At 43.3% G+C, this 27,257-nt stretch overlaps 1 protein-coding gene across 5 annotated transcripts in view; it reads right to left on the bottom strand.

The window, feature by feature from the left end:
* The window catches only part of PAXIP1 (PAX interacting protein 1), a 93,593-nt gene extending 67,132 nt beyond the window's left edge, over positions 1 to 26,461 (bottom strand). For 2 of the 5 annotated variants that reach the window (XR_005291213.2, XM_038390989.2), the window contains exons 1-5: positions 26,052 to 26,456; positions 21,271 to 21,405; positions 16,331 to 16,374; positions 7,382 to 7,445; positions 5,870 to 5,983 (exon numbers count right to left, since the gene is read on the bottom strand). Coding sequence is in view for 4 of the 5 variants with exons in the window: in XM_038390989.2 (XP_038246917.1) it covers positions 5,870 to 5,983; positions 7,382 to 7,445; positions 16,331 to 16,374; positions 21,271 to 21,405; positions 26,052 to 26,138 (444 nt within the window). In the remaining variant the exon portion in view is untranslated. Of the gene's footprint in view, positions 1 to 5,869; positions 5,984 to 7,381; positions 7,446 to 16,330; positions 16,375 to 21,270; positions 21,406 to 26,051 lie in introns of all 5 variants that reach the window. The other 3 variants (XM_043509654.1, XM_043509653.1, XM_038390991.2) reach the window with 3 other exon arrangements.
* Between the last annotated feature and the right edge of the window lie 796 nt (positions 26,462 to 27,257).

Below are 27,257 nucleotides of genomic sequence, written 5' to 3'. Positions count from 1 at the left end.
AGCCCAAGGAAGGGGAAGGGGAGAGCAGCTAAATTCTCCTGTGAACAAGCACAATGGCTGCTTTACTAACAGCATATCATGCTGCCAGAGCAAAAACTAAAGTCTGGGAACACTAATAGTTTTTTCTGCACCATTTGATGAAAAAGTTAAGGCGGCAGGTAAGCAGATGGAAGGAAAATTGAGAAATGATTACTGTGTACCATACAGTGGAGTCGCATCTTACGCGGGGGGTTAGGTTTTAAAATCAGCACGTAAGGCGAAAATCGCATATAGTCAAAAAGAGAGAGAGAGATGGAAGAATGAAGAAAAAAAAAGTGAGAAAGACTACTTCAGTGTTGTTATGCGCAAACCGGAGTGCCTCAGGATGGCCAGGAGCTTTGTCTACGATCAGCAACACTTTAAAGTCAAGTCCTTTCTCTTCGATGTACCACTTGACCTCTGGAATGAAACATTTGCGGAACCAATCCGAAATAATGCTACCATCACCAAGCCTTTTTATTTGATTGCCAGAACACAGGCAGGAGATTTTGTTCTTGCCTTTTAGGGCACGGGGATTTGCAGCCCTGTAGAGCAAGCCCGGCTTTATTAAAATACCCAGCCGCACTGCCACAATACAGTCACATGGTCTTTAGTACTTTGAAGCCAGGGGCTTGTCTTCTGATTTCGAAGTGCAAGTGCAGTTGGGCATTTTTTCCAGAAGAGCCCAGTCTCGTCAGCATTAAAACTTGTTCCGGAAGAAGCCCTTTTCTTCTATGATTTTCTTTAATTGTTCAGGGTAGGCTTTTGCTGCTTCTTCATTGGCAGATGCAGCTTCACCAGTAGTCTGAACGTTTCTGAGGTTGAAGCAGTTCCTAAAACTGTTAAGCCAACCTTGGCTGCCTTTGAATTCCTTCTCATCAGAAGGCTCTCCCTCTTCGGCGGGAGGTTTGAACAGTGCGTAGAGGCTAAGAGCCTTTTCTCACAACATGTTGCCATCGATAGGCACACATTTATGGTTCATGTCTTCCAGCCATAAGTTTAACGCCTTTTCAGTCTTCACTAAAGTCTTATCATGTACTTGGCTTGTCACCTTGCAGCCTATTGGAGCACTTGATGCCACGGCTTGACGAATTTCTCTCTCGAATCTTGATGGCATGGATACTAGATTCATTGCGGCCATATTTACGCGCCACGTTGGAGATCGACATACCGTCTCTCAATAAGTCCAACACAGCCAATTTTTCCTCCAGCATTGGAACAGATTGCTGTTTCTTCGGTTGAGCACCAGATGAAGTAGTTGGCTTGCATTTAGGGGCCATGCTGTACAAAAAATACGTATCTTTAAACACTAGAATTACACTCAGCACGGCAAGATGCTCACCGGATCGGCGGGTAGCAATTGATCCAGTGGGGGTCGATTTATAAATCGACTCCTGAGCACTCTGTCGACTCCTGTACAGTACTCCACCACCGTGAGTTATTGTTATTTTTCTTTTTTTTTGCCGAATGCATATAGTTGAATTTGCGTTAAATGCGCGCATGATGCAACTCCACTGTATTAAGATGAATCCTCTAGCAGCAGCTGGAGTATACTGCATGTGTGGCATTAGACAGGAAAAGAAAGGGGAAAGAATTAAAGAAAAAAAGGGGATCATATGACATGCAAGGTGAAAACCCGTCCCACTTTCCACCCCCTCTCAGATTCTGATGAACATGCTCAGGTCCCCTGCCACAAAACAACAAGGAAACAATTTTTTCAAAAGTAAAATTTGCTTTCAGTGCTCATATAAGGTAAGGAGGGTATCAATAGGAAGATGACTTTCTGAATGGGTTTACTTGTGGCACCTTAGAGACTAACAAATTTATTTGAGCATAAGCTTTCGTGAGCTACAGCTCACTTCATCGGATGCATCTGATGAAGTGAGCTGTAGCTCACGAAAACTTATGCTCAAATAAATTTGTTAGTCTCTAAGGTGCCACAAGTACTCCTTTTCTTTTTGCGAATACAGACTAACACGGCTGCTACTCTGAAACCTGAATGGGTTTAGGTCCTTATGGCTAAGCACCAGATACATGCTAGACACAGAATACTATCATTCCTCTGACTACTCAGATGATCTACTGGAGGGAGCTAATAAGATTGTGGACAAATTTTAGAAGCCTACTTTGACAGTCTGTGGTAGGAACCTGGAGATTTTTTAATTTGAGCAAAAAGCAGGTAACCTGTAAAACTAAAAATAATGTAGCTATATCTGAACACTGAAGAAAACATAACAATGGGACAAATTAATTTCACTCACTGTTGCACCGATGATCCTCAAATGAACTGTTTAATAAATATATTTGTATTAGGCACTGAAGGGAATACTTATTTTGCTTAATCTAAAATAAAATTGTTAAATGCACCTAACATTTTTAATACAAGACATTTTTAATGCAAGTAAATGCAAATAAATCAAATCTTCCACTCAGTTTCTGGTGCTTAGGTATTACAGTGTAGATGTGATACTTCCTGGGGGTAACCAGGATTGTGAGACACCTCACTACCACCTGCCCTTACGGTGAGAAGCCTTGTCTATGCCTGCCACAGATCAACTTCCTGACTCAACCAGCCACAGGCAACACAAGCTCTCTCCTAAGCCTATGCAGGCCCCTCTCTTTCTACGTGTTAGAGAAAGGGTTGGCAAATTACGGCCCTCCGGATGTTTTAATCTGGCCCTCGAACTTCCGCTGAGGAGTGGGGTCAGGGGCTTGCCTCGCTCCACGTGGCTCCTAGAAGCAGCATCACGTCTCTCCTCCGGCTCCTAAGCATAGGGGCAGCCAGGGGGCTCTACACACTGGCCCAGCCCCATGTGCCAACCCCGCAACTCCCACTGGCCCGGGAACCACAGCCAATGGAAGCTACAGGGTGGCGCCTGCGGACATGGCAGAGCTGCCTGGCTGCGCCTCTGTGTAGAAGCCAGAGGGGGGACATGCCACAGTTTCTGGGAGCTGCTTGATGTAAGCTCACCCTAGAGTTTACATCCTTGACCCCCTCCTGTGCCCCAATCCACTGCCCTACCCCTGATCGCCCTCCCAACCCCTCAGTCTCAGCCCAGAGCACCTTCCTGCACCCCCAACCCCTCATCCTCAGCCCCACTCCAGAGCCCTCACCCCCTCCTGCACCCCAACCCCCAATTTCTGTGCGTATTCATGGCCCGCCATACAATTTCTATACCCATATGTGGCCCTCAGGCCAAAAAGTTTGCCCACCCCTGTGTTAGAGATAGGCAACTCCTGAGCCTTCCAAGCATCTCCTTGGAGTGTCTAGCCTCTGCTCAACAGGCCATTTGCAGTATTCATGGATTCACTGATCTCAAATCAAAGCAATCCCAGCTTCTCAGTTACAACTTAGATCACCACTCCACTTAACATACAGCACTCAAACAAGTTTATAAGTAAATACAAGCAACAGTTTTTTTTAACAAAAGAATAGAGATTCAAGTGATAGCAAGTAGAAATACTGAAAACAAATGGTTACATATAAAAGAGTCCTAACATGCATTCTAGAACCTATAAATACTTCATGTCTTATAGAGCAGAAGTTCACCCCCAAAGTCCTTCTAGCATTTTTCATCCAGGAAGGCTGTGATCCCTTTTTCATGAGACAAGCCATACTGTCAACTTGTCTCCTTGGTGAAGGATGCTGGGTATTTCTTGGTACCCTTAGACCAGTGGTTCTCAACCTAGTTACCATTGTGGCCCGTATATGCGGCCCACAATATGTTATATGGGCCGCATCCAATACTACCTGTATGGCCCTGAGGATGTCACATGGGCCACAGCTGTGTGCTGATCAGGCCACAAGCTGACCATGGGCCGCAGACTGAGAACCATTGCCTTAGACATATTACAATAGTCTTTGTTCTTATTCATACACAAGACATTACCTGCTGATTGTTTTTTCTTGTGGGCTTTGCAATCTTTTAATTAGCATCTGGCTCTATATGTAAATAGGCTTCCATTATAAGACACACAATATATAATGACCAGATAGAAAAATAAGTGTCTGCTACTTCTTGAAAAGAACCGTTTAAAACAAGTCACCTTTTAGTTACCTGCCTTAACTCCAAGGCTTTGAGAACATAACTTCCAGTACAGAGAAATAACTCCTTAAATACTATACTTACATACATTTTAAAATGATCATGGTGACCAGTGGGTTACTGCCTCTTGATAGACACCTCACATGCCACCCTTAGGTGAACTTAATATGCATATCTCTGACACAGAGGATCCCTGTAAAACCCTATGCATCCTCTATGTCCTCTGGCACTAAGAGGTTCCTGGATCACAACAGACATATCAGTCATTTCAAGGCTTCTGAATCATTCAATGTATACTTTGGATACCCGTACTATGTATGTACTGGAACCTGTTAAATTGTACTGGTTGATATAGTGTTTTAGTTTTATTTATTTTGGAGGGTGGGGAAAAGGCGGGGGGAAGAGAGGAAGGAATACTAAGGATTCCTGCACACAATCAATAGGAATACCTTTTCCTTCTCCCAACTCCAGGCCACAAGAGGCCCAAAGATTTCCCAGATTAATTTTATAGCTGTGAAAAAACCAAAACAAAAATCACACTGTTGATGGGATGGTAGTAAATTGAATCGATGTACTGCATACAGACACTATGTACTTTGCAAACATTTATAAAAAATTTATTTCTCAATCAAAAATTTCCAAACTTGACAAAGGTCTACACAAGTTTAAAGTATATATTTTCGACCCCCAATTCAGCAAGCCTTCAGACACACGCTTAACATCACAATTTTTTTAGACCATTTGCATCCATAATGTCAAGCCTGTGTTGAAGTACTTGCAGGATCAAATAAGTTACCAAAGCACAAAACAAAAGCCAAGGAAAACCTTGCTGTATCCACTAATAAAGTAGCTAGAAATGTCTAAGTAGAATTTTTTGTGGTTTGGTTTTTTTTAAATATTTAATTATGGTTTGAGAACACACTAGGACTTTTTTTTCCCCTGACATAAGTAATTATACTGGAACTGCCATAAGTAGAGCATTACTAATAGGACACTATAAGACACTATTCTGATGTTGTCTCCATGTTCCATCTTTGGCAAATCCCTTAGCCTCTCTTATTCAGTTTCTCCATCTGTATGAAGACAATACCACTTACTTAATCCGAAGGTTAGCTGGGGTTTGTGAAGAGCTCTGAATATTAAAAATTATGTATAAATGCTCAGTATTTTTCATCAAAATATGGTGCAGTAATTAGTGAGACAAAATAACCCTTCATCTTCCTCCAAGAGGAAAATCCTTTGGGGATTTTGTTATTTAGGGTTTCCTTTTGGATTTTTCTCCCCATACACATACACCCCTAAAATGTCAACAAAATGGAAGGCATTGCAAATCTTTTTTCAGTGATAGTCCAGTAATAAGATTATAGAGTCAATAAGTCATTTTACAGTATTTCTATTCTAGCCTTGTAATTTTTCTTCAGGAATGCCACTTAGTCATTATAAAGGACATATACTAATGCATATGCTCTACTGACTAGTGTAAATGAGTAACTAGGAAGGCAACTGTAAAGCCAGTTATTTATCAAATAACTATTTGATATCTAAAGTTTGAATGCAGCTACAAATCAGATTAGAAATACATAAATTGAAGCTGGGATACCTTTTGAATTAATCAAACTCCAAGCTTTAGGGAAAATAAATATGAGACAATTAGCTGCAAAGCATTAACATGATCAGTTCAGCTGTTCAAATCCAGCAAGCAATTTGAGACTCTAAAGAACTTCAGGAAAGGTGAAAATTGTTTGATTATTCAGAAACAAATGAGAACTACACCAGGAAAGATTGTACATGTCATAAACTCTTACCCCCTTTGGCTCAGGCACAACCAAATGAGTACACTTATTATTGAGGCTCAGCTGGCAATCCCCTCCATAAAAAGTAATCAAAGCCCACAGCACACTTCGGTCTTCAGATGAAATCTAATAGGAAGTTAAAAATAAACCTTTTAGATCTATGCAACAATACTTCTTTTGCTTGAAGAGCATTATTATAACTTGTAAAATATTGTTTAGTAATTTGAATAATGTTCTACTTCCTACCATTTTTAAATAAAGGATTAGTATGAAAGTTTACACAAAACACTGAAGAACAATTCCTTAACCCATACAATGAAAAGAAACTTTAGAGATGTTCCTCACTTTCGCTAACCTGAAATTAAAGTATTACTGGGGGGTGGGGGGGAAGAGGAGCAAATAACTATAGAACTAAAATGCAAATATCAGGTTTTGTAGATTCATTCAAGACAGCCTGTTCATTTAGCTTCAACCATTACCTTACAAAACTAGCTACTTGAAAAAAAAAAAAAAAACCTCTTGTAAGTAAAGTCCATAAAGCAGTCCTTTTTATTGTATCAGCATTCTCCAACCTAGGGAATGTCATTATTGAATAACAACCAAAAATCTGTTGTTTAACCAAGGCAATGGCTACCTAATTCCTAGGCATTTTATGTAATTGTAATGACCAAGACACCCACAGCCTTAAAAAAATCCCAATTTCAACATTCTTCAGATTTTTAAGGATGAGGATAAATTCATTTGAAGTCTTAATGTCTGTTATGGAGAAAGGCACTAACAAAAAGTAAAACAGAATTAAAACCAGGAGACAACATTTAATAACACAAGAAGACAATCAGAAGTGCTTGTTGTCTCTAACAGATCATGCTCTATTCTGTCAGACATGCCAGGTAAATCTGGACAATCATTCATATGCAACAGAAAATTAACATTTTCCTAATAGCACCAATTTAAAACCATAGGGCACCACCCTGTAAAGGTGACTGCACCTGTTCACACACTGATTTCAATAGGAATGCTCACAGTGTTCAGAGTTAATCAGGTGAATACATCTTGCCTGGACTGTAGCCTAGCCTCAAATTTTAGATGTGGCACTTCCAGTAAAATGTTAGTGCACAGAAGAATAGGTATAATCATAGTGATCAGTTATTCTGCTTAGTGCATGGATAACAAGCAAAACAAAAACAACCCAGAAATAAGAAGTTGTAAAAAATTTACAAGTAAAAGACACACAATTCCTACATGTTGCTCTCTGCATACTATAGTTTCTCTTTATTGCTGAATGCCATATAAATCATTCCCCTTTTATGCTAAATGTTGAATGATTCTTGGATCCCCATGTCTGATATCGAATTAAATATTTAGTCATATGCTGCTCAGGTAGTGGTTCACCTATTGTACACCAAAGAAGAAAAATCATGGTACATATAGAAAGATAAGGAAAACAAGAATCAGAATACAAAAATATACAAATGTATTGTAATTATTCTAAGTTATATTTCTTTAAAATCATTATATTCTCACCTGAGAGAGACAAGCAGTGACTCCAAAAAAAATCTGACATGATTCTGGAGAGAAACCATTCACCCTGGGAAACAGATGTCAAGGACATAACAAAACCAAAATGGAAATTTCTTGAGGGATTTCGGAAGAGAATTAATGATATTATGCACAGCACTTTGCATAGATTTGATCATTAAAAAAGCCAAACCAATAAATAAACAAACAAAAGCTAGTCCTTCAAAGTGAGAGGTTTTTTTCTTCAAGTTGCAAGTTTCAGTGAAAATTCAAAAGTTTCTAATCAAACTGATTCAGATTACTTCGAACTACTGTGGGGGCCCAAATGGCACTCTTCCTGGACAGCTCTCTCAGCACATTCTATCCCACCAAAAGAAAATAAGAAAAACAACGAAGACATGAAACCATCAACTTATTTTTCAGACATGTATCTTGTCTTTATAACCATGGGCCCTCCATATTGGAGGATCACAATCACATAACTCTGTCTGACTTTCTGATATTTTATTCCTGCTCGTCTTATGATTTAGCTCCTGAACCTACAAACACTAACATACTCACTGGGATCACTCGTATGTATCAAGTTAAGCATGTACAAAATAAGGACCTTAATTTTGACTTAGTTTTGTTCCCCCGCCCCCACCAAGTGTTTTGGAAGGGCAAGGGAATCAAATATTATAAACAATACTAAGATTTCGTCTTTTGGATTTCATTGTCTTTTCAGAGTAGTTGAAACACAGCAGTGAAATGGTGCTCTTTTTGTAAAAAGTCCAACAAAATCTAATTAAAAAAATCTATTTGTACTTCACAATTTATATAGAAAGTGTGTGTATACTTCTTGCTGATATACTCCTGTTCTCTGTACAGTTGAGGGCACCAGTGAAACTGATGAGACACTTGGAAGTTATTTACTTAGCAGCTGCTAAGCCAGAGACTGGATCATCACACTTCATCCAAGCAGCAGAGGATTCTGCCTTAGCTCTTTTTTCTTTTTTAGCGGTATCAAAGTGAAACTTTTAAGAACTTTCACCAGAAAGGTATAACGTTCCTCATCTGACCACAGCTTAACAAAAAAAACCAAAAACCATATTCAAAATGGCAATAGCATGTTCATTGTTGTACATTTTTATTGGCTAAACCTGTAACAGTTGTCTGGAAGAGCTGCTCTTCAAATGTTTACAACGTTCAGCAGAACTTTGAGGATAACAAACATTTACAGTCATTTTATGTAGTACTTTGCAAACAGACTGAAATACCAAACGTAACAGAGCTGTGGACCTCAGCATGAAGACGACATGCTCCAAAAGAACTTATCAGATAAGTCAAGAATGACATAAAATTTTGGAGCCCAGTAGGGACAGATACAGGACATGATCCTCCCCATATAGGACATGCTCTTGCTGTCTCTGAATAAGTAAACAAACTCTGCAGTACAACATTCAATGTGGAATTTCAAAAGTGATTAAGTGTTGGCCTAATTCTGCTGCCAGTGAAGTTGTGGAAGTAGTAAGGCCAATGCTGAGCACTTCTAAAAATCCTATCATAGGATGTTTTCAGATTATCCCTTCTCACACTTTCTAGCAGCTTCCCCTGGACCCATAAGGGGTGCACCCTCAACAGCTATCAACTTTCTTATCAGCTTCTGGCAAGCAGCTTTAGTCTACTGGCTAGTAGTTTTCTAGCAGTTATCTGGCAAGATTTCAAGCCCTTTTAAACATTCAAAGGGCAGAAAACGCGCACTGCATCTTTGGCAGTCAAAAAGAATTCTATCCTTTTATACTTTTAGAATCTGGTACAAAGGGAAGAAAAGGTAACACAAGAGTCTGAGCTCATCTGCCAGGCAATTCTCACAGAAGGAAAGCATCAGCCTGAATCACTGTCTGTTATAAAGGCTCTCCTAAGACCAAATTTTCAAACAAGCTTCAAACTTCACCCTTGCAATAAGGTTGCTTCATTACCCAATCTGCATCCCTGGACAAACAAGCTATGCACAAACAGGCGAGGTAGGCAAGTACCTGGTTTCTCTGTGCAGATGCAGACTGCTTATGCACAAGTGTAGAGGCCTGTCTGAAAATTTGGCCACCAACATCCAGAAATGACAATGCTAACACGGTATTTTTCTGGTTACCTGTGTCTCCACAGCTTGCATTTTACTAAACGTAGAGATGGTAAAAAAATTCTGAATTGATGTCCTAAAGACTGCGCTGTATCTGCAGGAGCTGCATGGCTTCCCCACACTGCCCTGCCAACGTGCAAATCCTTCCTTTTCACAAAGCGATTACTCTATATCTCACAAAAAGAAAAGCAGTACTTGTGGCACCTTAGAGACTAACAAATTTATTTGAGCATAAGCTTTCGTGAGCTACAGCTCACTTCATTGGATGCATTTGGTAGAAAATACAGTGGGGAGATTTATATATATATACACACACACACACACAAACACAGAGAACATGAAACAATGGGTTTTATCATACACACTGTAAGGAGAGTGATCACTTAAGATGAGCCAACACCAGCAGCGGGGGGGGGGGGGGGGGGGGAGGAAACCTTTCATGGTGACAAGCAAGGTGGGCCATTTCCAGCAGTAAACAAGAACATCTGAGGAACAGCGGGGGTGGGGTGGGAGGGAGAGATAACATGGGGAAATAGGTTTCAGAGTAGCAGCCGTGTTAGTCTGTATTCCCAAAAAGAAAAGGAGTACCGGTGGCACCTTAGAGACTAACAAATTTATTAGAGCATAAGCTTTCGTGAGCTACAGCTCACTTCATCGGATGCATTTGGTGGAAAAAACAGAGGAGAGATTTATATACACACACACAGAGAACATGAAACAATGGGTTTATCATACACACTGTAAGGAGAGTGATCACTTAAGATAAGCCATCACCAGCAGCAGGGGGTGGAAAGGAGGAAAACCTTTCATGGTGACAAGCAAGGTAGGAAGAAAAGGAGTACTTGTGGCACCTTAGAGACTAACAAATTTATTAGAGCATAAGCTTTCGTGAGCTACAGCTCACTTCATCGGATGCATTTGGTGGAAAAAACAGAGGCTTAAAAATTAATCTTTCCCTGTTTGCTGTAGAGGATGTTGATCAGGTGGTTCCGCAGTTTCCTTGAGAGTGTGTGGCACAAGCTGTCAGCATAGTCTGTGTGGTATGTAGATTGTAATGGATTTTTTACCTTCAGTCCTTTCGGTATGATGTCCATCTGTTTGCATTTCGAGAGGAAGATGATGTCTGTCTGTATCTGTGCGAGTTTTTCCATGAAGTTGACAGATTTCCACTCTATACGGCTAAATTCAGTGCCTTGCATAATGACAGGTTTCAGAGAAGCAGCCGTGTTAGTCTGTAGTCTCTAAGGTGCCACAAGTACTCCTTTTCTTTTTGCGAATACAGACTAACACGGCTGCTTCTCTGAAGCAAGGTAGGCTAATTCCAGCAGTTAACAAGAATATCAGAGGAACAGTGGGGGGTGGGGTGGGAGGGAGAAATACCATGGGGAAATAGTTTTACTTTGTGTAATGACTCATCCATTCCCAGTCTCTATTCAAGCCTAAGTTCATTGTATCCAGTTTGCAAATTAATTCCAATTCAGCAGTCTCTCGTTGGAGTCTGTTTTTGAAGCTTTTTTGTTGAAGTATAGCCACTCTTAGGTCTGTGATCGAGTGACCAGAGAGATTGAAGTGTTCTCCAACTGGTTTTTGAATGTTATAATTCTTGACGTCTGATTTGTGTCCATTCATTCTTTTACATAGAGACTGTCCAGTTTGGCCAATGTACATGGCAGAGGGGCATTGCTGGCACATGATGGCATATATCACATTGGAAGATGCGCAGGTGAAGGAGCCTCTGATAGTGTGGCTGATGTGATTAGGCCCTATGATGGTATCCCCTGAATAGATATGTGGACAGAGTTGGCAACGGGCTTTGTTGCAAGGATAGGTTCCTGGGTTAGTGGTTCTGTTGTGTGGTGTGTGGTTCTCTATCATGCATTCCTACAACTACAATACCCACCTGCTGAAGTGAAGAAAGATTGACAGAGCCAGAAGAGTACCCAGAAGTCACCTACTACAGGACAGGCCCAACAAAGAAAACAACAGAACGCCACTAGCCATCACCTTCAGCCCCCAACTAAAACCTCTCCAACGCATCATCAAGGATCTACAACCTATCCTGAAGGACGAGCCATCACTCTCACAGATCTTGGGAGACAGACCAGTCCTTGCTTACAGACAGCCCCCCAATCTGAAGCAAATACTCACCAGCAACCACACACCACACAACAGAACCACTAACCCAGGAACCTATCCTTAACTTAGGCTTGAATAGAGACTGGGAATGGATGAGTCATTACACAAAGTAAAACTATTTCCCCATGGTATTTCTCCCTCCCACCCCACCCCCCACTGTTCCTCTGATATTCTTGTTAACTGCTGGAATTAGCCTACCTTGCTTGTCACCAAGAAAGGTTTTCCTCCTTTCCACCCCCTGCTGCTGGTGATGGCTTATCTTAAGTGATCACTCTCCTTACAGTGTGTATGATAAACCCATTGTTTCATGTTCTCTGTGTGTGTGTATATAAATCTCTCCTCTGTTTTTTCCACCAAATGCATCCGATGAAGTGAGCTGTAGCTCACGAAAGCTTATGCTCTAATAAATTTGTTAGTCTCTAAGGTGCCACCGGTACTCCTTTTCTTCATGGGGAAATAGTTCTACTTTGTGTAATGACTCATCCATTCCCAGTCTCTATTCAAGCCTAAGTTAATTGTATCCAGTTTGCAAATTAATTCCAATTCAACAGTCTCTCCTTGGAGTCTGTTTTTGAAGTTGATTTGTTGAAGGATAGCTACCCTCAGGTCTGTAATCGAGTGACCGGAGAGAGTGAAGTGTTCTCCGACTGGTTTTTGAATGTTATAATTCTTGACGTCTGATTTGTGTCCATTTATTCTTTTAGGTAGAGACTGTCCAGTTTGACCAATGTACATGGCAGAGGGGCATTGCTGGCACACGATGGCATATATCACATTGGTAGATGCGCAGGTGAACGAGCCTCTGATAGCGTGGCTGATGTGATTAGGCCCTATGATGGTGTCCCCTGAATAGATATGTGGACAGAGTTGGCAACGGGCTTTGTTGCAAGGATAGGTTCCTGGGTTAGTGGTTCTGTTGTGTGGTTGCTGGTGAGTATTTGCTTCAGGTTGGGGGGCTGTCTGTAAGCAAGGACTGGCCTGTCCCCCAAGATCTGTGAGAGTGATGGCTCGTCCTTCAGGATAGGTTGTAGATCCTTGATGATGCGTTGGAGAGGTTTTAGTTGGGGGCTGAAGGTGATGGCTAGTGGCGTTCTGTTATTTTCTTTGTTGGGCCTGTCCTGTAGTAGGTGACTTCTGGGTACTCTTCTGGCTCTGTCAATCTGTTTCTTCACTTCAGCAGGTGGGTATTGTAGTTGTAAGAATGCATGAGAGATAAAAACTGTGGAACCACCTGATCAACATCGTCTACAGCAAACAGGGAAAGATTAAGAATGAGCTCTCAAAACTGGATACTCTCATAGAGAACCAACTTTCCACACAAACTTCCTCGTGGCTGGACTTTACAAAAACTACACAAGCCATTTACAACACACACTTTGCTTCTCTACAAAAGAAAAACTACTCCATGCCAAAAGGGGCCACAACAGTGGTTCCCGTAACCCACCCAGCAATATTGTTAATCTATCCAACTATACTCTTAACCCAGCAGAAGAATCTGTCCTATGTCGGGGCCTCTCCTTTTGCCCCTCCACCCCCACGAACATGATACAATTCTGTGGTGACCTAGAATCCTATTTTCAACGTCTCACGACTCAAGGAATATTTCCAACACACCTCTGACCAACATATTAACCCACAGAGACCTTCCTACCAACACTACAAAAAGAAGGATTCTGGGTGGACTCCTCTTGAAGGTCGAAACAGCAACCTGGACTTTTACATAGAGTGCTTCCGCCGACGTGCATGGGCTGAAATTGTGGAAAAGCAGGATCACTTGCCCCATAACCTCAGCTGTGCAGAACACAATACCATCCACAGCCTCAGAAACAACTCTGACATCATAATCAAAAAGGCTGACAAAGGAGGTGCTGTCGTCATCATGAATAGGTCGGAATATGAACAACAGGCTACTAGGCAGCTCTCCAACACCACTTTCTACAAGCCATTACCCTCTGATCCCACTGAGAGTTACCAAAAGAAACCACAGCATTTGCTCAAGAAACTCCCTGAAAAAGCATGAGAACAAATCCGCACAGACACACCCCTAGAACCCTGACCTGGGGTATTCTATCTGCTACCCAAGATCCATAAAACTGGAAATCCTGAACACCCCATCATCTGACATCCCATCATCTCAGGCATTGGCACCCTGACAGCAGGATTGTCTGGCTATGTAAACTCCCTCCTCAGGCCCTATGTTACCAGCACTCCCAGCTATCTTCGAGACACCACTGACTTCCTGAGGAAACTACAGTCCATTGGTGATCTTCCTAAAAACACCATCCTAGCCACTATGGATGTAGAAGCCCTCTACACCAACATTCCACACAAAGATGGGCTACAAGCCGTCAGGAACAGTATCCCCGATAATGTCACAGCTAACCTGGTGGCTGAACTTTGTGACTTTGTCCTCACCCATAACTATTTCACATTTGGGGACAATGTATACCTTCAAGTCAGCATCACTGCGATGGGTACCCGCATGGCCCCACAGTATGCCAATATTTTTATGGCTGACTTAGAACAACGCTTCCTCAGCTCTTGTCCCCTAATGCCCCTACTCTACTTGCGCTACATTGATGACATCTTCATCATCTGGACCCATGGAAAAGAAGCCCTTGAGGAATTCCACCAGGATTTCAACAATTTCCATCCCACCATCAACCTCAGCCTGGACCAGTCCACACAAGAGATCCACTTCCTGGACACTACTGTGCTAATACGTGATGGTCACATAAACACCACCCTATATCGGAAACCTACTGACCGCTATTCCTACCTACATGCCTCTAGCTTTCATCCAGATCATACCACACGATCCATTGTCTACAGCCAAGCTCTACGATATAACCGCATTTGCTCCAACCCCTCAGACAGAGACAAACACCTACAAGATCTCTATCATGCATTCCTACAACTACAATACCCACCTGCTGAAGTGAAGAAACAGATTGACAGAGCCAGAAGAGTACCCAGAAGTCACCTACTACAGGACAGGCCCAACAAAGAAAATAACAGAACGCCACTAGCCATCACCTTCAGCCCCCAACTAAAACCTCTCCAACGCATCATCAAGGATCTACAACCTATCCTGAAGGACGAGCCATCACTCTCACAGATCTTGGGGGACAGGCCAGTCCTTGCTATTTAGTATAGGCGAGGCCATGCCTGGCTGTTTGGGGAGGCCTGGCAATAATCATTACAGATAAATTATACCACCATTTTTACATGTTCAGAACTTTAGAAATTCACTTATTTGACTGAAATTTCCATACTTTGCCTATGTAGATTATTTGTTTTGAAAGTGTAAACTCTGAAAAAGTGAAAAAAAATCCCCCCTTTTCCACATTTTAAAAGAATGTACCACTTTTCCCTTCTTCTCAAATAATTCTCAAATGGCTCAGCTTTGAAACTTGCCATGATAATAGCCTTCACAAACCAGTATGTCCATGACCAAGTTTTTAAAACTTGGCAAAATAACGTGATTTAAAAAAAAAAATCACTCTTGGACATACTAAATCAATCATCTGCTAACCATTTCTGCAATGCCTAATTAAGGCCTATCACTCTTTGTTACATTAATACTGCATGTTCTCCCCAACCAATCTGACATGCATAGGGGTAGCTACTCATGGGCTGCTGCTCGGAAAACTTGCTGCAGAGATACTGTACATAGCTCATTGAAACAAAGACAAGTTACTGCAAAACAACTGCCACAAATTGAGGCCATTAAAAAAATAAAGGGATAACCAATTTAGAGTATCTCTGAAATGGCTGCTCCATAGACCAATATACTGCAAATTCAAAACTTTCATTAAAAAGAAATAATTCTGGCCCCTTTATATAAAAAAAGATACAACCATCACAACATAAAGAGACATGCTGCTACCGAGTTAACCCAGACTTGCAGAAAACTGTCTCAAGGCAGTAGTAGAACCAAAGGCTGGGGAACTTGGCACTTTATTCACTTTCACTGAAGGTTTAACTTAAAAGCCTGACTGAAACCACTGAATGCTGATAATGCTGACGGTGTCTTTGCAAGTCATCCATGCAACTCCCACCCTCACACGTCTTCATTTTTTATTAAATGGAAATGCAATACATTGTAAAATACAACACTTAGGTCAGAAAAGGTTGCAAAATTAAAATAAAAAAGTCAAGAAAGTGCATATTTATGGTTATACAGCAACACTGACGCAGCCAACCTGCACAAACAGTGTCTTCTGATGCAGATTTTTACAGCATAAACACTAATAAAGCTACATTCTTAATCAGAAAGAACAGAAATAGATAATACTAGACATATGCAGTGTAGCTGAGTTAGCATTTATTATTTGCATTGTGATGACACTATTATTAGACATTTTGGCTCTGATACTGCAAATGTGTACACATGTGGTTTACATTTACTACCACAGGTAGTAACAGTGGGACTACCTGCATTAGTAAGATTTCAGAGTAGCAGCCGTGTTAGTCTGTATTCGCAAAAAGAAAAGGAGTACTTGTGGCACCTTAGAGACTAACAAATTTATTAGAGCATAAGCTTTCGTGAGCTACAGCTCACTTCATCGGATGCATCCGATGTACAGTGTACGCATATTGCTGCAACAGATTTTAACATTTAATATGCAAAATATATACTTTAATTTTTACATATTTTTCATACGTATGTTACAATTTGAACAACTCAATAGGAAGGATACGGCAGAAGAGCTCCACATTGAACAGACAAAATCACCCAGGAAGGCTGCAAGACAAAATTAATGAAGTAAATTTTAGTTAAGTATCTGCAGCAACACACACAAATAATAGTTTGATTTCTGTCTGTATTCATTTTAAAACCACTCTTCAGTTCTACACCTTTCATCTTAAGATCACCAAGAGCTTTATAAACAATTTACTTAATCCTCACAACAGCCCAGGTGATATTACTAGCTTTTAAACACAGATAAACTGAAGCACAAAAAATTAGTGGTCACAGAGCAAGTCAGCAGCAAAGATTGGAACAGAACCCAGGTTTCCTGACTTCCAGACCCCTGCTTTAAACACCATATATTTGGACTCCCTTAAAGATATGAAGAATTCAAAATATATGTATTTATTTTGAGGATTTAATCCTCTCCCCCCTCCCAAAGATTCATTTTGTTTTTCCTTAAACTTTTTTCAGCTTTACCTTTTCCATTTTCTCTATTTCTTTTCCCCATTTTAGCCACACACTATAACTACTTTTAATCCCTTTGATTTCCCTCTCTCTTCATACTTAGGCTTATCTTCTTGATTTACAAGCTCACACTATGATGTTATCAGATCAGATTAAACAGCTTAGAAGTGCTGCCCTTCTACTTGACAAATGTTTTAAAAAAGTTAGTACTACTACATGAAATTATTTAAATTAAAGCCATTAGGAAGTGGAAAGCACTGTTAATGCTTCTAAGCCCTTCCTCTGCACCTTAGACTTTCAGCAACCTCCATGTTTGTGAATACAGAAGTAAGCCACAGAGCATTCCATGCAAACAATCAGCCATAGCATACAATGTGTCTGCAAGTGCCTCAGCAGAACAGATCCATATCTACTGTATACAAAAGCAGGGGCACTGAGTTACCAGAAGAGATAGAAGTTAGAGAAGCAGCATGGATAGGGGACCGGCAGTGGTGGATTAGCCACTGGGTCAACGGAATCTGTGCCCAGGGGCCCCAGCCAATTGAGGGTCCCCAGAAAAATGGGTGCCCCCGTGCCCCAACCTGCTTGGTGCTCCTGCTGAGGAGCGGGGGAAGCCCACGTGCCCCAACCCTGCTCCCTGGCAGGAGTACCGGGGGAGGGGGAGAGGGTGGGCGGGGGATGTCCCCACATCAGCTCCCTGGCAGGAGCGCAGGAGTGGAGGGGGAACAGGGGATCCCCACTTGCTCTGGCCCAGGGTCCCACAAACCCCTAATTCGCCTCTTCGCACCGGAATCGGTAAAAATCTGGAACCTGGGGTCTGTTTCCCAGCTGTGTGTGTGACTGGCAGGGAAGTGTCTCAAGGCCACACAATTTTGTGTCAGTTTCCCCATCTATGAAGGGGGGCGTGTGACCAAATGCAACCCTCTATTTACACCCAACACACTAGTGTAATAATCATTGTATAACATATGCCTTTTGATGTATCATTTGAAATCTCATAACTCACTGGTCAATAATATCATGGTGAAATGTGAGTAGCAACATTACAGGTAAAGTTATGAACATAAGCTAAAACTATGACTGAAATGTGTTTACCAGACAAGTCTGGGAGGAGTAAACTTGTTCCTTAAAGACAAATGACAAGCTAACGCCTCTAGCTAGGTTTCATCAAAGCTGACTGGCAATCACTGGTCAAGTGGCCATTCTTTGGCACCGGAGGGGAGCAAGAACAGATCAATCTGCATTTTAAGAAGTAACATGGAACCTCTCACCATGAGACTCCCTGTCTCCATCCTCAAAGTGAAAAGAAATTTTATCTAGGGGTAACCGTCAGGAAGATGCATTTCAAAGGGTGACTAGATTATAAGCGAGGGTCAAAAACAACCCAGGTATTCTAACTTTCTTTCTCGCCGTATCTTTCTCTCGCTCTCTTTCACCTAAGAGAGCAAAGGAACCAGACTCTGGACTCTGAAAGGGTTCTGACCTGAGAATTTGGTCAGCCCCATTGCTGGGAACGTGTAAGGATTCTCCTCAGACATCCTCAGACGTTCTTGTCAACTGCTGGAAATGGCCCACCTTGATTATCACCACAAAAGGTTTTCTTCCTTCCCCCCACCCTCCCTACCTGCTGGTAATAGCTCATCTTAAATGATCACTCTCCTTACAGTGTATATGGTAATACCCATTGTTTCATGTTCTCTGTGTGTGTGTATATAAATCTCCCCACTGTATTTTCCACTGAATGCACCCGATGAAGTAAGCTGTAGCTCACGAAAGCTTATGCTCAAATAAATTTGTTAGTCTCTAAGGTGCCACAAGTATTCCTTTTCTTTTTGCAAATACAGACTAATATGGCTGCTACTCTGAAACCTGCTAAGTTTTAGCTACTAGAAAACGTTTTATCTTTATTTCTCTTTTAACCATTTCTGATTTTAATGCCTCATACCTGTACTCACTTAAAATCTCTCTTTGTAGTTAAAGAAAATTGTTTTAACCTTTGATCAAAACTAATCCAGTGTTACCAAAAACAATGAGGAGCCCTTGTGGCACCTTAGAGACTAACAAATTTATTTGGGCATAAGCTTTCATGGGCTAGAACCCACTTTATCGGATGCATGGAGTGAAAATACAGGAGCAGGTACAAATACATGAAAGGATGGGGGGGTTGCTTTACCAACTGTGAGGTCAGTCTAACAAGATAAATCAATTGACAGCAGGATACCAAGGGAGGAAAAATAACTTTTGAAGTGGTAAGAGAGTGGCCCATTACAGACAGTTGACAAGAAGGTATGAGTAACAGTAGGGAGAAATTAGTATTGAGGAAATTAAGTTTAGGTTTTGTAATGACCCAACCATTCCCTGTCTCTATTCAGGCCTAATCTGATGGTAACCAGTTTGCAAATTAATTCCAGTTCTGCAGCTTCACATTGGAGTCATTTTTTGAAGTTTTTGTTGTTGAAGAATTGCCACTTTTAGGTCTGTTATTGAGTGACCAAGAGACTGAAGTGTTCTCCAACTGGTTTTTGAATTATATGATTCCTGATGTCAGATTTATGTCCATTTATTCTTTTGCGTAGAGACTGTTTGGTTTGGCCAATGTACATGGCAGAGGGGCATTGTTGGCACATGATGGCATATATCACATTGGTATGATATATGATATGCAGGTGAACGAGTGTTGTATTTAAATCTAGTGTTGTATTTAAATTGAACTGCCTGGGCATCTCCAGTTAAAAAGCAAACTGTTGGATACTGATCCCTTATAGGGGCAACAGACCTCTAACATCTGAACTGTCCAGGAGACAGCTGGACAGTGAAGAACACACGTTTGGGGGAAATTCTGGGACTGGGAGTGGGTTGGGGTCATCCTCCAAGTGGTACCCAAGGCTGGTGGAAGCCAGAGTGTGACTGGAGCGTGGCTGGCAGGCTGCAGCTATACAGATGCTCAGGATGTGACCTGCATACTGTTTGTTAGGGGCCCAGGTTGGGAGCTACAGCAGCAAAGCATAGTGAGGCACCCCATGTTGAAGGCAGGTGGTAACAACCCCCCACTGATCTGGATTGCACCCCAAAATGTGATGGGGAGAAATGATACTCCCCTTCCATTGATCTCACAGATGAAAAGCATTGTAAAGAGAGCTGTATTAGTAAAGTATTATCATCACTATTACTAAACTGAAGAGCCAAAATGGACTTGTTTGATTTGTGTTTAAATAGAAATCTGCTCCTAATGATATTTCATTTTTGACTTCCACTATGTCCTGTTAGTTTTCTTGTATTTCTCCAGCGTCATGCAAACCCATGTACTACAGTAAAACCTGAAATTTACAAACACTTTGGGAATGGAGCTTGTTCGTAACTCTGAAATGTTCTTAACTCTGAACAAAACAGTATGGTTGTTTTTTTTTCAAAAGTTTACAACTGAACATTGACTTAAGGCAGCTTTTAAACTTTACTTTGTAGAAAAATGCTGCTTTCCCTTTTTTTTTTAGTGGGGCGGGGAATACTTTATGTTTAACACAGTACTGTATTTGCCTTTTTTTTTTCCTGTGCTGCTGCCTGACTGAATACTTCCGGTTCCAAATGAGGTGTGGTTGACTGGTCAGTTTGTAACTCTAGTGTTTGTAACTCTGAAGTTGTACTGTACAATATATTACGAGCCACCAGAATTCAGTATTGCCAACTTCTAGCATTAAAAAAAATAATAATAAAAATCATGAGTCATGACCTCTCATCCCCAAACCATGAGATTTTTAAAATAATATATTCTAAGATTTTTATATTGACTTTCTGTCTCTGAAATAATTAGGTTCACATTTTCAAGCTTATTTCCACAAACCTGAAATCAAGAAACATACTTTTTTTTTTTTTTTTAAATGAAAGCTGAGATTCTGGTGTACTCACAAGACTCCTGCACTTTAAGAAAAAGTACCAAAAGACTCACAATAACATCACAAAAGCTGGCAACACTGAGATTTATATGGAATCTACTTAGGCTTTACTTTTTAAAAAAACAGATCTCAGAATGTGCATGTGAAGAAGAAATGTATATGCAGACTACTTTTTATAATAGAAACTGATGTATTTTATTGCCAGCAACTGCAGACAGACTTTCCCAGGCCAAATAATTGTGAAGTGACTAGGACCACATCACCCTAGATAACTGAGGAAGAAGAAAGGCGAAGGTGATAAAAAAAATTGGGAAGGACAATGAGAACAAACAGGCAACTAATAACCAAAAAAAAGGGGGGGGAAGAGTACAGTGGTGGTAAAAGAGTTATACAAAGCTTTGAAATCCTCTAACTGTCATTCAGAAAACAAGTTGGGCACCAAATTTAGAGCAGGTTAGACACCTCTTCCCCCATTTTCTTCACACATCAGATGAACATGAATGATACTTTAAAAAAACCCCAAATTACAATTAATTACACTGGAAAACAATTTATATTAACTTTTCTACTGTGTTATACAGTAGTTACTCACCTTTACCACAGGAAGATCGAAAACCTCACGAGATTCTCCAACCTCGGGATTGTCCCCATCTTCCGAAATAATGTGTGAAGCCAGTGCATTATAAGAAACCTCCTTTGCTTTCCCAGCTTTCAGAAGCTGAATAACCTAAAAACCAAAGAGCAAGACAAATCAAAAGGTCATCTGATAATTTTTGGTTTGAGAAAAATATTAATGTAGCAACATTAACAACCCTTCGGGGTTGGAGAAGTAATATTTCACTTAGTTCTCTTCTTATTTTCTTATAGAAAACATAATTATGTTGTAGGCAAGGCTGGTAGCACTGCCTAATACTAAGTTTGCCCCACACTGCCCATTAAAAGACCCTGTTTTCAGTTGCTTATAACTTTGCCAAACTTTAACCATTTGGTGAAATTTTACATGCAGAGTTTCTCCCTCAAACTGAATTATTTTGGAAAATTTCATAAGTACGTAAGAATGCCCATACTGGGTCAGACTAATGGTCCTTCTAGACCAGTATCCTGTCTTCTGACAGCAACCAATGCCAGATGTTTCTAAGGGAATGAATAGAACAGGCCCTTTTGTCCAGTTCCAGCACCTGGCAGTCAGAAGCACAGGGACACCCAAGGCGTGGGGTTGCATCCCTGATCATCTTGGTTTATAATCACCGGTGGAACGATCCTACATGAACTTGCCTAATTCTTTTTTGAGCCCAGTTATACTTTTGGCCTTCACAAACATCCGCTGGTAGCGAGTTCCACAGGTAGACTGTGCATCATGTGAAAATAGTACTTTCTTATGTATGAATTTAATTGGGTGACCCCTAATTCTTCTGCTCTGTGAAGGGTTAAATAACTCCTCCCTGTTCAATTTCTCCACACCAGTCATGATTTTAGAGACCTCTATCCTATCCCCTCTTATTAATCTCTTCTTCAAACCAAACATTCCCAATTTTTTCCATCTCTCCTCATGTGGGAGCTGTTCCATACCCCTAATCATTTTTGTTGGCTTTCTCTGTACCTTTTCCATTTCTAATATACCTTTTTTGAGACAGGGTGATCAAAACTACACGCTGTATTCAAGGTGTGGGCATACCATGGATTTATATAGTGGCACTATAATATTTTGTCTTATTATCTATCCCTGCCCTAATGGCTCCTAACATTCTGTTAGCTTTTCTGGCTACCTTGGCACAGTGAGTGGATGTTTTCGGAGAACTATCCACAATGACTCCAAGATCTCTTTCTTGAGTGGTAATAGTTAATTTAGACCCCATCATTTTGTATGTATAGTTGTGATGTTTTCCAATATGCATTACTTCGCATTTACACCAATGAAATTCATCTGCCATTTTGTTGCCAAGTCACCCAGTTTTGTGAGATCCCTTTGTAACTCTTCAGTGTGCTTTGACTTAACCAGGGGTTCTCAAACTTCATTACACCGTGACCCCCTTTGGGCAATAAAAATTACTATGCGATCCCAGGAGGGGGGACTGAAGCCTGAGCTTTGGTCCTAGGTCCCAGCAAGTCTAAGCCAGCCCTGGCACCCCCATTAAAATGGGGTCGTGACCCAATTTGGGATCCCAATCCACAATTTGAGAACCACTGGACTTAACTATCTTGAGTAATTTTGCATCACCTGAAAACTTTTCCACCTCACCTTTTATCCCCTTTTCCAGATTGTTTATGAATGTTGAACAGCAATGGCCCCAAAACCATTCAGTCATTTACGAGAACCAGACTAGAAACTAAAAGATTGTTTTGTCCATGTTAAAAAATTCTGGCAACCTTTTCTTTGAACCGCTCTAATGTCCCGATGCTTTGGAGCCGTCTGCTGAGACTGAAAGCTGGAAGGGAAGAGAAGGCTGGTTGGGCAAGCAAACTGGGGTGGAGAGCTGGTAAGGGATATGTTGGAGGAGGACTGGGACAGTCAGCCACATTGCTGATGGAAGCAGGGGGTTCACTGACACTGGACAGGGAGCGGAGTAGGACCAGTGTGTACAGGGATGGGGCAAGGAGACAAATCTGACAAGGAGCTATGATGTGAGGGGAGAACCAGAATTGGCTGGGCAAAGAGATTTGGGACAAGGAGCAGGGGGCAGGAGTGGGAAGATGGGAGAGACAGATCAGATGAGGAGCTGGAAGAGGCGAAATGGGGACTGGGTGTGGGAATGAGGAGAGACTGATGAGAAGCCTGAAAAGGGGAGACTGGGACTGAAAGGGTAAGAAAAGTGTGAATGGGACAAGGAAGTAGGAGTGGGAAAGAAACAAGACTGAAAGAGGGACAGGGTAGAAGGGCTCATGCTTGGGACGAATTGCCAGAGAGTCTGTGCCTAGTAGGGTACATTCCACTCCACAGGCTGGACTAGAACTTATGATTGCTGAGACTAACTATCCCTCTGTTGTCAGCAAATATCTATGAAACCAACTGGCAAAGGTGTTGGTCCACACAGAGGATGACAAACTACGACTGCTATTAGTTACTCCATAATGGAGGTCTGTTCCAACAATAGCGGAGATCTCTTCATTGGATCTAAAGGTTCCAACCCTGCTGATGACCACTGTGGGTGTCAATATAATACCACATGTTGGAATTTCTGTTTTTTAGTTTGCTTTTTTAAAAACCTAGAAAGATATACATAAAAAGCTATACTGAAATACCATTATTAACATTGCCAAGTCAAGCACTCAAAAGTTAGGAAAAGACAAAATTAAGACTGCATTTGTAAAATGGGGATAATACCACCCCCTCACCTCACAGCAGCATTGTGAAGATTTAATTAATATATGTTTGTGAAGCACTTTAACACTATAGTGAGGGGCACCACAGAAATACCCTTGAGAAAAATAATAATTCTGTCTCCATAGCAGAGTTTGAATAGTGTGCAGTAAATAAGGCATGGGGTCACACACATTGAACAATGAAGATAAAAAAAAATATTGAATAGCTAGCCGCTCATTAAGTAAGCAACATCCATACTTGCAAGGAATGCAGCAGGGGTTGTATGGAAAAAATAATACATGATCATATAATTAAAAACTTTTCATAATGCATATGCACAAGGGGGCTGAATTTAGGTTGCACAGGCAACATTAATTCTGGCATTTGCTATCTTTTGGGTGCTTTACTTTGCTACTTTAATTATAAAAACATTTTTGGTGCATGTGTTTAATAGTATTATAGCTACAAAAACAGAACAAATCTAGGTAAATTGTCTCTGAAAACTCTGCCATTTTTTATTTTGTCTCTGATGCAAGCGCACCCTACCATTTAGAAACCTCCTGCCCTGACAACACCACCTGCTGCCCCCCCCATCCCTCCACATGTATCCCTGCAGGTGGTACTTCAAGTTCTGTTTTATTTTCACTCCTGGAATGTTTGTGATTTCTTAGAATGGTCTGACTGGGGCCTTGTGTGCTACTTACTGACATTCAGCCAAAACTTTGTGAAGAAGTTAGACTGCAAGAATATTCTGATTTACTTAAAGTAGAGAAAAGTTCTTTTCATCAACTCCAGCAGTTGGTTACGATAGGTTTTTTTTATACAATTCTAATACTTCCAGAGATGAATGTTTCAAGTTTATCATATGAAACTATAACAAGTCCTAAAAAGCCCCCAAATCACATTTTTCCCCATGCAAAAAAGTAATAACAGCCTGCTTTAACAAAGTTATGTGCAATTATAGTAACTAAGTAGTCTGATCACATGCCTAGTCCACACATGTTAAAGTGTATTCATTTTCAATCCAAGAACACGACAATGTTCTCTGTACGTTCTCCATCCCCCACAAGCTAACTTTCTGCATATGACCAGTATGATCTGGAATTGGGGAAGAGAGCTGCCACTGGGGTCAGTGCCCATGGTCGGGTGCTGCGGGGAGGAATTATCAGTGGAGTCAGTGCCCATAGCTTGGAATTTGGTATGGGGGGTGTGTGCCTGAAGGGGGTCTGTCAATGGGGTCAATCCCTGCAACCTGGGGGGGGGGGCATGGAAGAGAGGGAGCAGTCAGCGCCCATGGCTTGGAGCTGGTCGGAAGGGTCTGCCAATGGGGTCAGTGCCTGCAGGCTGGCGTGGAGCATACAGGGAGAGAAAGGCCGCCAGTGGCTGTGACCTGGGGCATGGGGAGAAGGGGTCTGTCAGTGGGATCTGTATGGGCCGCCTGGTGATGGGCAAGGGGGAGCTGCCTGTCAGTGGGGTCAGTGCCCACGGGCTGGCCGGGGGAGGGGCAGAGGGGAAGGAGGAGGCTGTCGGGGGGCCGGGGCTACAGGCTGGCCCCAGGGAAGGGAGGGCTGTGGGGGAGTCTGTATCCGCGGGTTGGCCCAGAGGACGGTGGGGGGCTGTCGGGGGGCCGCGCCCACGGGCTCGCCCAGAGAGGGGGCTGCCGGGGGGCCAAGCCCGCGGACGGGCGCCGTCGGAAGCGGCCGGGGTCAGCGCTGTCCCAGCGGCCTGGGGCACTGGCTCGGTCGGGCGCGGGCGCAGCAGCAGCTCCCGGCCCGCCCCCCTGTTCCGCAGGAAGTCCCTCTCCCCAGCCCCGTCCCGGTCGCTCGGCGCAGGCTGCTCTGGGGCCTGCGCACTGGGGGGGCGGGCGGCCGGCCGGCTCCGCGGCTAGACACAGGCTGCAGCCCATGCGCCCGCAGCCCGCTCAGAGAGGGCGCGAGTCCCTCCCCACCGCCCCACCTTTGCGCGGCGCGAGCTTTAAAGCGGCGCGAGCTCCCACGGCTGTCACCGGCGCGAGCCGCGCGGGGAAGCGGTGGAAGAACCCACAGTGCCCAGCGGGGGGGGTGACCCGGTACCTTGGGGTCGATGTCTCCCACAGCGAAGAACTTGACATCTTTGAACATCTCCTCGGGCACTTTGAGCTCCTCCCCGCCCGCCGACATGGTCCCGTCCGTGCGGAGCCGAGGCCCGCGCTCCCAGGGACCAGCCTGGCGCTCACGTCCCCTCCCGCGTCAGAGCAGCCGAACCGCGGGAGCAAGGCGCGCGCTGCGGAAGGCACCATCCCCCGCCGCGACCCGGGGGGGGAGACTGAGCCGAGCGATCCGATCAGCGTCCCCGACTGCCACGGCCTCCCCTGGCTGCGCCTCCGGGCACGGGCTCTCCCGGAACCAGGGCCGAGCGCCTGCGTTCAACCACGCCGCGCAGCCCGCCACTCCCCCCTCTCGCCACGTTCAATGGACTCTCCCCAACGAACGGGGCAGGCGGCGGGGATGCCTGGTCCCGCCCATGAACAAACAACAGGGAGGAGGGGAGCCGCTCCCCTCGCAGGCCCCGCCCCTCCCCCATGCTCTCCCTTCCCCCGCCCGCCCCGTGCCTCCCCCTGCTCCCCCCCCCGCTTCATCCCTTCTCCCCTCCCCCACCTCATGCCTGGCTCAGACCCACGCCGCCAGCTTTCTCCCAAATCCCCTCCCGCCAGCTCCTCCTCCTCCGCCCTGGGCACACGTGGGCACCTCCAAAAAGGAGCCTCCACCCCCCCCCCCGGCACAGGCTGGGGGTTGCTCCGGCTCTCACAGCCCCTGCCTGCTGTGGGGGGAGGGGGGAGATGCCTGGCTCTGGCCCTCAGCCTCCCTCCGCGCTGGGTAGTCAGATGTCGAGGGCCCCTCGCCCCTGCGGGGAGCGGCCTTCGAAGGCAGCTGTCGCCCAGGAAAGCGTCTGCGCAACTCAATGGGTTGGTCGCTAAGGTGCCACCAGTCCTGCTCTTGAAGCTCACAGCGGCCCACCTCGGCCCAGACAGCTGGGCGGCTGGCCCAGGCCCATTTTGTCCAGGGGAGAGGGAGCTCTCCCGTCCACACAATAAAACCAGCTCCCTGACCACCTCCCACGGACCTAGCCTTGTGCACGCAAGTGCTTATGCTGGCAAAACGTGTGGCCCGTGGGGTGTGATCATTTCCCCCCCCCCCGCCGCCCCCATACCTGAGACACACAAGTTTTGCCAACATAAGTACTAGTGTAGACATGGTCTAACTCAGGCCTTTCCAGTCCCCAGTGCGAGGAGGGAGCAA

This window comes from Dermochelys coriacea, chromosome 2, assembly GCF_009764565.3.
Source record: "Dermochelys coriacea isolate rDerCor1 chromosome 2, rDerCor1.pri.v4, whole genome shotgun sequence".
Taxonomy (NCBI): Eukaryota; Metazoa; Chordata; order Testudines; family Dermochelyidae; genus Dermochelys; species Dermochelys coriacea.
The sequence above is the reverse complement of the archived record's forward strand: the minus strand, read 5'-3'. Positions and strand labels throughout refer to the sequence as shown.